The following is a 12,587-nucleotide window of genomic DNA, read 5'->3' as shown; positions in this document are numbered from 1 at the left end:
CTTTTTGAATTTTCTTTTTGATATGGTTACAAATATTTTCCTTTTCGATTGGTTCAACTATCGATGTAGATTTGAATGAAAAACTAATTTACAACAACAAGACACTCCGTAACGATAAATTTCTCTCATACTTAATCTAGTCAGTTTGGGATTTTCAATATGACCAACGCATTTTAAAACAAGCGAATACTTCAAAAGAAAACAATGCTGCATTTCTTTATTTACTGTACTAATTAAACGCTCTGAAAATAGTACCCAAAATAAATAAACAACAAATGCACCATAGAAACGAAATTATTATCTTTCTTATTCCATGACCACCAGCTAGAACCAAATAGTATTTTGCTGATGTCACTTCGGGTTCGGGATAGTGAGTGTTTTGCGGACGCAGAGACCCTGGGTTACGACTGGGATTGTCGTAGTTGATTTACTACCGAGGTTTGCGGATGGGTAAGGATTAAGATGTTGCGGTGTTCTAAGGCGCTTACGGAGAACTTTACACCGAGCATATTCGGGAAATTCTTCACAAACGGGATGCCTGATGATTCTAGGTGAGTATTGGCGTTGCTCATAAACCATAGGGCATTGGGTAACGCGCGGACTTGGATTGGGACACTTGGAGTAGTTCAACTGGTCCCTCAGAGACATACCTGTTCCACACCTGTGCTTCGTAGAGGCATACTGGACGGACTAGCATTTTGTAGAGAGTCGCTTTCTGGGGGATTGGGAGTTTACTTTTTCTGCAGAGGAGTGGAAATATTGGGCTGTACACACCATTATCTTTGCAAATAGCGTGCTCTATTTGAACTGACCATTGGAATCTGCGCTCGAACTGGAGACCGAGGTATGAAACTTTCTGGAGCCAGGGGATAGGGACTTTATCTATTTGAAGGCGATAAGCGCGGAAATCTTGGAAATCTTGGAAATCAAGCGGTGAAAAAAGCGGTATCATCTGACATACTTGATCGAAAGCTTTGGAGACATCTAAAAAGATGGGTTCAGTTTTGCGACCTTTTCTTAATGCCTGGTGGATTGTTGCTGCTGCGACTCGGGCAGCTTAATGAAGGTGTGAATGTTTGGCGCGGAAACCGAATTGTTCCTTCGAGATTATGTGGTGTGCGTCTGTGAAGTTGTTTAAAACGTATAATATCGCTTTTTCGACAAGTTTGGATCGAAATGAATCAATCAAATGTTAAATTTATAACTTGTCTCGATACAAGAGCCAGTATAGAAAGGAGGAAGAAAAGTTAGTAGAGGGCGCTGTGACTTGTATCGAATGGGTATAAATTACCAGGGATCAAAATAAAGTTTCTCTTTTGTTCCAAGGCCATAAGTGGTGTATTAATTCCGTCCCGTCCCGAATCATAAGTGATTCGTAAAAGGTTATGGGCCCAGAATTCTCGGTGTAAATGAGAAGTAGTAGGGTGACGACGGAGAGTGCAGGGGAATGGTGATTAGGAAAAAAGTGTTTGGTTCGGTATAGTATATATATAGTTATACATACACGAAGGAAAGACGAAGTAACAAGATGGCTGTATGCAACAGACGGAAATTAATTTCGGAACACTAGAGCACTCAAAGATCAATGACCATCAGAAGGAACACCAGAAAACTAGAAAAATGTGATCTTGAGTTATAAGTAGGATAGAGGAAAACATTGTAGTCAATGTAGTAAATAGTGGTGCAGTGGTTAAGAGTTTGGAAGGTCAACCACTTGTATAATATACAAGGACCAGAGAAGTATTGAAAACTAGGAACATGGGGTCCAACCTAATTATCGGTAGGATAAAGAAACATCGTAATCAATGTAGCAATTAGTAATGTAGACGAGTTTAGAAAGTCAACTGTGTGTAAGTTGCAAGGACCAGAGAAGTATAGACAACTAGGAACATGGGGTCCAACCTAATTATCGGTAGGATAAAGAAACATCGTAATCAATGTAGCAATTAGTAATGTAGACGAGTTTAGAAAGTCAACCATGTGTAAGTTGCAAGGACCAGAGAAGTATTGGAAACTAGAAAAACTATCGAACCCAATGAAGAAGAATTTTTAATTCGTAAGGATGGAGAATAAAGTTATTTTGAGTTTAGTTACAATATATTAGAATTTTGATATAAATATCAATTCTACTGGTGAAGAAGATAGATAAACCTTGTTCTATGTGCGTAGAAGCTAGAGACAAGAACAAGTGCAATCGAAGAGTAGATTTATTCAGATATTTATAAGCTAATAAACCCAATATCTAAAGATGGAGGAAGATATTTATAATTGAAAAAATAGATCTAGATATTTATATCAGGAAATCAGAGGATTGAATTTTGAAACGAGAAACTATAAATGAAATTGAGCATTGTATGGATTGAGAAATTCACCTAAAGGTTGGAACACGAACTGAGATAATGTTCATATCGTTATATTCATTGATGGCTCATTGATTGCGGCATGATTGGATTATTAAAAGGACAGTAAGAATAAACAGTGGATTTAATGGAAAGTCTTTATAAAGAAGAATAGTTTATTGGAATGGAAAGAGAGAAGATAGTAGAGATTAAAGATTCATCAAAAACATATAATGCATATAAAACATATAACTGCTTGAGGAATTCTAAGGTACTATATAGAAGATAAAAAGGCATATAAGTTTCGTTAGTTACAAAATCACATCTAAACAGACCAATTTAGTAAGTTAATGTTAAAGTAAATTTCAATATGGATAATAGTGATGAAATAATTAAAGATATACCGTTTAGAAAATATATAGAAAGACGATAGAGAAGATACGGCGAGCATAGAAAATTCCAAAGAAGAATCTGTGAGTGAACTGATGCATATAGTTTTGCAACCGGAAAAAGAAGTCAAGAGTTTGGGTGATGATGAAAAAAAAAGCATTCAAGAGTTATATTAAAAAGATTCTGATTTCGAGTTGGAAATGGAGTGATAATGATTTTGATAGTAATGGAAATAACAAACATATTAGGATTTGATAATGATGAATCTGATCTAGATGACAAGAAGAATAAAACAAAGGGAACTGTGAAGAATGTTAAAAGAAAAGAAAAAACAAAAGTGACCACCCATTAATAATTGATTTGGAATATAGAGATAAAGAACAGAAGAAAGCTCATAAAGCAGAATAATGTTAGTGAATGATTTGAGTTGAAGGTAATAAGTGAAGGTGATAAAGTTAGAAAACTGGAGAAAACAAAATTCAGTACAATATTAGAAGCAGACTGCAGTGGTGAATAATTAGTTATGATACCTCAGTGATACCAGAAGACTATGGCTATGTAAGGCAGAAGTGGACTTGAAGGAACAAGTTAAGAAAACTGCAATGGTGACCGTTTAGTCATGATACCTCAGTGATACCAGAAGGCCATGGACTAATGTAAGGCGGAAGTGGACTTGAAGGAGCAAGTTATGAAGACTGGTATGGTAATCAACTAGGAAGTTTTAATGGATTCATACTATTTGATAAAAGCATCCCGGAGGCATGAAAGAAATTCATTTGAAGGGAAATACATGCGTATGTTGGGCAATTCAAGAACAAACTATAAAATCGATATTAAATTGGACTGTGTTGTGGCGACTACTTCTATGATTGTTCAAAGAGAGAATTGTTTTTAAGTAGAAAACTGACTGTTACGTATGTTTATTACATAATTGTGTAGATTCATCTGATTAAATTATTAATAAAAAGTTAAAATTCTCCCAATGTAGAAATAGAATAGTTCTAAGTTCGAAAATTTGTATGTAGAATGTAATAGTTTTGTTCTGGCAATTTAAATGTACTTTTGTAATCTTTGTTTGTGTTAAGGGGAGTGTTAAATATATGACTTGTCTCGATACAAGAGCCAGTATAGAAAGAAGGAAGAAAAGTTAGTAGAGAGCGCTGTGACTTGTATCGAGTGGGTATAAATTACCAGGAATCAAAATAAAGTTTCTCTTTTGTTCCAAGGCCATAAGTGGTGTATTAATTCCGTCCCGTCCCGAATCGTCAGTAATTTGTAATAATTGAGAACAAAGAAGAACAGTTTAGTTACAAAGTATTAGAATTTTGATATAAATACCAATTCAAAACAACACAATATCTCAAATGAAGTGGAAGATAAATCAAATTGAGTTTTTAGATGAAAAAATAAAGGTATTTGTATTAGTAAATCAGAGGGTTTAATTACTGAAGAGATTCCAACAATTATATCAAGCATTATTTGACTAAGCTATATGTAAGAAAATGAACAAAATGTTGGCACATAAGATTCAATAAACTGATGAACAAGTTACGATTTTAGTTCTTGTTCATAAGAAAGTAGTAATTATTCGGCAATATTTGATACAGACGCGTTAATAACAGGACCTGAAAAGTAGACAGTGAATTCGACGCAACAAATATTCAAGGTTAGGGCGATCACTTAAGCTAAACGATTTCTTGGAATGGAAATATATGCGATAGATTAAAAATTCATTAAAACACTTAATTCAACGAGCGCTCGAAGAATTCAATATGGAAGATTGTAACACCGATTGAAAAGAACTATATCGATACTTTTAAGAAAAAATAAAAATAATGGTATATTAGCATAAAAATATCGATTTTATGAAGAAATATCAAAAAATATCGATATATTGGCCACAAATATTAATATATTTTTCAAATATCGATATATATCGGCATCCCTTGTACGGTAACGATTCTCCGCTAGGTTTTTTACTATAGGCTAAGTTCGACTGTTTTACTAATATCAACTGCTGTTGATATTTTCAATTATTGTATTTCGTTAACATCGTTGCGTTCTCTTAACATAGATGGCGCTACTCGAATTAAATCCATATGTTTTTTAGTTAGCCCTAACCCTCAAAAAAAGCGTGTGTGTAAATTTGACAGCTGTCGGATCATTAGTTTGTGAATTATAACATTTTGGGTGAAGCAACTTTTGTTATTGTGAAAAAAATGGATAAAAAGGCATTTCATGTGTTGATAAAATAGACGTGGTGAAATAAGCACTGAAGACGGTGAACGCAGTGGATGCCCAAAAGAGGTTGTTACCGACGAAAACATTAAATAAATCCATAAAATGATTTTGAATGACCTTAAATTAAAACTGAATGAATTAGCAGACACTTTAAAGATATAAATTGAACGTGTACATCATATCATTCACGAATCAATCGTAATATCATCAGATCAAGCGTAATAAACCAGAGTTTTTGCGTCGTTAAGTTACAAAGATGAAACATGGCTCCATCATTTCACTCCGAAGTACAATCGACAGTCATCCGAGTTGACTGTACATGATGAACCCGCTCCAAAGCGTGGGAAAACGCAACAGTCGGCTCGCAAGTTTATAGCGTCTGTATTTTGGGATGCGCATGGAATAGTTTTCTGACTACCTTGAGAAAGGAAGGACCATTAACAGCGACTATTACATAGCGTTATTGGAAGTTGAAGAACGAAATCGCCGAAAAAACGGCCACATTTGAAGAAAAAGAAAATGCTGCTTTACCAAGACAATGCACCGTGTCAAAAATCCATGAATTGGGCTTCGAATAGCTTCCTCATCCACCGTATTCTCCAGATCTAGTCTTCAAGCGACTATTTTCTGTTCTCAGATATCAAAAGGATGCTCGCTGGGAAGAAGTTTTCGTCGGATGAAGAGGTGATTGGCGAAACTGAAACCTATTTTGAAGCAAAGGACATATCGTACTACAAAAATGGTATCGAAAAGTTGGAGGGTCGCTGTAATCAGTGTGCATCATCCCTGAAGGGAATTATGTTGTAAGTAATTTTGCGAAAAAAATGTGTTACTATGGTAGGCCGGGGACTTTTCAATTGATCTGTTATATAAAAGGTGTCAAATGAAACACTATTATTTTTATATAAAATTTTATTTCTTTAACAACACTAGGAAAATACAATATATTTAGATCTATGTTAAGTACAGATAAGTAAAATATAAGCTCACATAAGTTAACGTTGATAATAAAACTTACTAAGAAAGTTTACAAAAATAATTTCAGTTCCATGATTATCCAGTTTCAGAATGTATATTATCCCTATTTATCAATAACCAGTAAAATTTCTTTTGGTTTATTTAGTAGAATACTGTGATCGCATACAACTCTAAACAGAACAACATTTAACCCACCGATTGGGCTGTTTTTTCTTACACTATACAGGTTACGTTTACATCTTTTTTGGTAATACAAACTAATGCCAAAAATGTTCAACAACATTTATAAAACTTGATCAAGAAGGTACTTAAATGTAACATAATTTAGAAATAAATCCTATGTACAAGTCATCTACTCATTCAATCATACACATACACGAGACATTATTAATATTGTTATTATATATTACAAACCAAAACATATTGCAAGATTTTCATTATTTTCGTTGTAATGAGGCCTCCAGAGAGCCTTTGACAAGATCATTTATGCGACATCTATTAAACAATCACAACAGACACCTGTTAATTATTTTAATATACCTTTAGAATTGGTACTTAATTCACTTAATTTTACTTAACACTACTACTTAATTTTAAAGGTTTATTAAAAAGATCGTTACTTTTTAAATTAATTAGAGATTAGGATGTTTTTTGGGTCCGATATATCAAGATTTCCTTTAAAATATCGATATTTCTCTCATCGTCTTCTTGGCCAACCCAAGAATTGGACCAGGCCTTCTGTCAGATAAATGATCTTGTCTGCTTCATAGTTATGTTTTAGCACCATACGTAATATTAAACTATCTCTATGAAGCACCATGACTGGAACACGTTAAAGATTAGATAGCAATCGAGAATATCGTGTATTTAATATTTCAATGATAATATCTAACTTCTAATCATGCTCCAGGGTACGTATAAATATCGCAAGCCTCGAAATCTGATTGACTTAATTGAAACTATGCCTTAAGTTTACTACCCAGTTCCTCACACCATGATTGCACAAAAAACCCGAATTTACTGTTAGGCTTTGGCCCAAATCTAGACGCACCAGCGCCTTCGCCAAAATCTAGATCTTACTCAACATAATGCTATTTCATCTCACATCGGAAAACACGGACAAACGTGTACCAATGTGCATAGAAATGCATTGTTAATTAAAATATATATATATATCAGTATATTATTAATTAACATTTAAATAATATAAACATAATAAAAAATTATAAAAAATTAAACCTTGGAAAGATTAAATTTAATAAATTATCACAGAAGAGATTAAATAGATATTAGGCCCTCCAACAAAAAGAAGAATTTAAAATGTAGCAACATCTATTAACTTTTTCTATAAGGTTTTTCTTCTATATTGGACGGATTGTTCACATCGTCTCCCTAGGGACTCTAGTAGAAAAATAATACACAAAATGCCGTTGATTAACATGGCGCGTAAGTTTACGTTTCTAAGTACCAGAGCCCGTCAAGGGAAGCAATTCGACGATTTCATCTCGAAATCGTTAACGCCAAGTGCCTAAGAATTAATTTAATAAATTAACGTTGAAGTTTGCAGACGATAGTAGAAGCCTAAGGGTTGTCTGCGGGCTACTGGTGCGAATTCATTCGAAACTAGCTTGATAAACTTCACAGACGACAATATATAAGCGTATAAGGTATGGATTGTTAATAAATTATACTAATACTTTTGTAGCACTAATGTGACACATTGCTTGAACGAAGGAATATTTATGTTAAATAATCTGAAAATACGATTTGTTGCAAGATCATATAAATTTTAAAAAATGTTACAAAAAATATTCACGGAAGAAGCAAATGAGGACAGTGATCTTGATAATAGTAAGAGCAATAATTCATCGTTTTTTAATTGTTGGATTTATTTCCACCCTGAATAGCAGAATAACTTTTAAAAACATTGGGAAATTGATGAAAAAATAAAATAAACAAATAACATCCTACTAGAAAACATATCGAGGTTTTCGTACATATCACACAACGGACATGGTAAAATGGCAAAAAATTTAGTAGTCTCAAAAATCATCATCTGAGACGAATGCAAAATAGTGCATAAACACGCATTGGAAATTCTTGATCGAACCTTAAAAGATCTGCGTAATGACTCGACAATTGTTGGTGGAGCAGTGATTGAGCTATGTGTCGATTTCCGCCAAATGCTCAAATCATCAAATTTGTGGCGCTCTAAGAAAAAATCTTCAACTCACAGCAAACACGGGGGTTACGTTGTTGAACGATCCATATGCTGAAGATTTCTCCAAGTATAATTGCTGATTATCGATAATGGTCATGTTCCGACGAATCGAGCGGATTGATTTCATTCCCTCAGAATGTTTGTTTCATCATTGGGAACATAATTACTAATTACTTAAGAATTCTTAAGAACACTGAGATTTTGATTTTTAAGAGAAAATATAGAAAAGGGAAACACAGAAATATATGTTATACCAAAAGCCCAATATATTACCTCAAGGTTTTTCTCATTTGTAGTCTATCGGTATTTGGGTTTAGTTTTCTCCTTTTATACAATATGTGTTATGTATATAAATATTAATGATTGTGTGTTTAACTGTCATAAAATGACTTGACAGTTTAACTTAACTTGACATAAAATTTGTTCAAGTCTAAATTTTGTTATAACGATATATGATTTAGATTTTTCTATTCCGGACAGTTATATAAACCGAAAGAAATAACTTTTGGTCTGAAATCGGATGGGGGAAGCGAGTGGGCGCGAGTTCAGGGCTGGCTGTTGTGCTAATGGGCTGGCGAAAAGCTATAGGTATAAAGTATACACCTATGACCATTTTTCACTCTTACCTTTCTTAAAATCTTCAAACAAATCCTGGTTTCAAATATCCCATCGTTCCATAACAAATTATAGCATTAGTGCTACACCCTATACCCTTATTTATTATCGTTGGAGAAAGACGTTAAGCTAGTTTCGAATGAATGCCCATGAGCAGTTCGCACACCTTTCAGCTTCTACTATCACCTGAAGTTTACAATGTGTTAGCCCGACTGTCTGTTTTATGTTCGGACTTGTAATAACATATTCGCGAAGTTTGAATTTGTGAATTTAAAGTGCCTCTTGTCGTAGAATTTGAGTAAAGCGGGACTGTAAGGATGTTTGTCTTTCAGGTGAAGATAATGGACTTCCGGTTCTGATGTGGTATGGCCGCATTCTTCACAAACGTAGACCTAAAAGATAAATAAATCGTTAGTATTGAAAATAAGCTCCAATATTAAATATAGGGAATAACTAATAAGATAATTTTTTACTTTTTAGAGAATTCGTTATTTATTTTTTGAAGTCGGTTCAATTTTTTGTTAAAAATTTTATTTTTCTCTTTTTAGTGTTAGATATTTACTCAATAAAATACGCAGTTATTTTATTAAGTATTACAATGGATAGGCCAAGTACAGCCCGAGTGAGGAAAAATAGGAATAAATAAACAATGATTGAAAATAAGGAGCCCTTCAAGCCTCCGGGGTCCGCTACCTAGTCTAGATGACTTAACAAATGATCCAATGAAATTAGAACAAAAAAAGATACTGTCCTATCGGGAACTGAATCATCGACTTCCGCGTGAGAGCTCAACGTTCTAACCATTACACGATCGAAACAGTTGCCTACAATGTTTCTATGTGGTCTCATATGATACGGTTATTGCTTAAAAAACAAACTGACTGACTTTTTACACTAAACTACTTTCGATTTTTCGTCACATCGGTTCAGCAATAATATTTTATACCAATATTTGATTATTTTAGATAAAAAATATGTGAAAACTGCGGACGTGCCTTTGAAATCTGAGCGTTTTTCTCGATTCCCCCCTTCACCCCAACAGATCCTAAGTTGATTCCAATGGGACCACCTCCTAAGTGTGCGCGTTCGAACAAAAAAGAGAATTTTGAAAATCGGTACATAATAGACGGAGAAATCGGCGAACATACATTAATATATATATATATATATATATATATATATATATATATAGCCGAACAGAGAACCTCATCTTTTTTGGAAGTTGGTTAATACAATGAATAACATAAAAACAATTTTGGAAACAATATTAAAACAATAGCAAATACAATTAGGTAATTTATTTTTTACAATTTAAAATGCATATTAAAGGAATTTATTATTAATTTAACTATTAATTTTTCAAAACTTTGATCTATAAAGTAAATAATTAAAATAATTGGTACGGGAACAATGAAATGTTATGTAGTTACATATCTTATGACATAAAATGTTAAACACCTTAATATTTATCATTGCTTTAGAAAGTTTACAAATTATTGTCAATAATTCATAATTTCTTCTATGAGTCCTATGTGTTCCATTTATGCAAATTATGTAGTCAATTTCATTTTGACGGCTGCATAGTTTCATTATTTAATTTATGTATTCGTATAGTCTGTATCCTTTATCCATATTCTCACCAACAGCCGTAATCAAGCACTCGAAGTAGCTATACGTGTTTGGAGCTTCGACTGCCATTATAACAAAATATCTCCGAATATTTGTATAACAAATGCTAATCAAACGAGACACCTGAAATGAGAATCTCTTCAAAGGAACCAAACAAGATAAACGAATCATCCTTGAAATGGAACTCAACGCTGCAAATCTCGAGAAAGATGTCAAATAAATGGATGGAAGGATAAAAGTTCTAGAAAACATAAATTAGGAAAAGCACATTCACCCCCATACATCACATAAAAGGAAAAAGGAGATTAACTCCACTCAGGGCAACGAGGACCCAAGCCCACTCAACCCTTTAAAGAAGGAAGGAAGAATCCCGTCGACAGTACTTCGGGATAAATCCAAACATATGAAACCCGCGCAGCGAGTGGTCATTCCCAAACCAAATACTTCATTTGACAGTCAAGATGCTGGGAGAGAAAAAGTATTCCAATCCTCTGCATTCCCACATCAGAGGCCTATTGGAGTGGATACCAGGCGACAAAGTAAAAGAAGAACTCTAGCAAAAGGAATTTTAGTTATCCCTCGTAAAGGGATGGCGGAGAAAAGCTGGAGTCGCTATCGCACTCACCCAGGTCACTGTGAGCACTACATCTACGGATTTCAATGCTTACTGGATCAGAGAATAACAGTGAACTCCCAAAGGAGCACCGGATAGCACAATGCTTGAATTGTTAGCTGTACCGACGCTACTCCAGGAAATGCTAAGCCTCACCAAAGTGCATGAAATGGAAAGTGAACAGAAAAACGCGACCCGAGTGTTCCAACCCTGAAGAGAAGCACCCCGTCAACTTATAGGGTGCGAAAAACGACTACCATCAAAAAGTCATGGACCAATACTTCAATAAATCTCTGCGCGAGCTCTTTAGATATCATCTAGGGCAATCAAGGAGGAAAAAGACTAGCGAGACCGCTGGCTCTACCAGCAGCGACAGGGGACGCCGTAATCGAATAAATCCGGAGAGATTTAGCTGGTCTCTCCAACAAAATATCCTGCCTTATCAGTTAATATTTATCCCGGGCAAAACAAAGGTAAGAATCTACGATCCATTTCTCGACTTTCAAAATTGAGCCTCTAATGTAACAATTTCCAAAAGGCAGGTTGCGAGGGCGGTGAAAATGAAGCAGGTTACTGCGAATTTTCCACAGGTAGACGTATGCTTTAATAGCCCCGTTTCATTATAACCATTTTTCTTTGTGACCAGAAAATGTCAGAAATATTCATCTCAGGCCGCCTGCAATTCACTTTATGGCCTCAATTAGCCCGTTGGCTACCAATGTCGGTATATAGTTGTAACAGCTGTCTTTCTCTCTTTTTCAACCTTCCCCTACCTCCTCCAAAATGCGGAATTTTGCCAGGGATTAAAAACACATTTTTTGAAGGAAGTATTAATGAACGAGACAACACACAACAAATTAAGAATTAAAAATACAACCCCAACATAAAATCACCTTTCGAGGGACTATAAACATCTATAATAAATTACATAATAACGAATGAACCTACCCAACCAGAACAAATAGAAGACGTTAGATCCCGGATATCGGCAAACATTGGATCGGTCTATAATCTGGTTTTGTAAATCACCCCGGAAGTCTTCAACAAAGTTCAATATAGAATCATTAAGAACAAAAAGTACTAAAGCTATATAGGCGAAGATGCGCTCAAAAAATTGGAAATAATCCAATCTCTGAAGATGGTACGGTGAATACCGCATGGGAAATCCTGCTAGACAACATAAACCAAGCAACTCAGGAGGTACTGGGAAAAATAAAAATCGGTAGCAATGCGCGTTACCGAAATGAAAATTCTTGGTTTAAACCAGAGGTAAAATTCTTAGCACAGGGAAAGAAGAAAGCTCATCTAACGTTCAAAGCCTCCAAAACTACATTAACTACATAGAAACTAGAAATAGAGTAAATAACAGAATAAGAGAAATAAAAAAGGAATAGAGTTTACACCAACTTGTAATTATAGGGAGTTAGCTATAGACACTGTGGATGTCATGGATGTAATGTAATGTCTGAAATGAAACAAAACGGCAAAGCTCCAGGATCGGACAACATCCCCAACAAATTGCTGAAGTGTGGGGGAAAGAACAATGATAACAGACGAAATA

The 12,587-nt window shown here is 34.6% G+C and overlaps 1 protein-coding gene across 13 annotated transcripts in view; it reads right to left on the bottom strand.

The window, feature by feature from the left end:
* Positions 1-5,867: 5,867 nt before the first annotated feature.
* The window catches only part of ovo (transcriptional regulator ovo), a 41,099-nt gene continuing 34,379 nt past the window's right edge, over positions 5,868-12,587 (bottom strand). For all 13 annotated transcript variants that reach the window (XM_076396278.1, XM_076396279.1, XM_076396281.1 and 10 more), the window contains one exon: positions 5,868-9,176. In XM_076396278.1, coding sequence (XP_076252393.1) covers positions 9,006-9,176 — 171 coding nt within the window. In that variant the 3' untranslated portion in view covers positions 5,868-9,005. The remainder of the gene's footprint in view (positions 9,177-12,587) is intronic.

The sequence above is a fragment of the Rhynchophorus ferrugineus genome, unplaced genomic scaffold, assembly GCF_030347505.1.
Source record: "Rhynchophorus ferrugineus isolate W39M unplaced genomic scaffold, kcgeb_rfMv2 rfM2, whole genome shotgun sequence".
Lineage (NCBI taxonomy): Eukaryota > Metazoa > Arthropoda > Insecta > Coleoptera > Curculionidae > Rhynchophorus > Rhynchophorus ferrugineus.
This window is presented reverse-complemented; position numbering and strand designations above follow the sequence as displayed.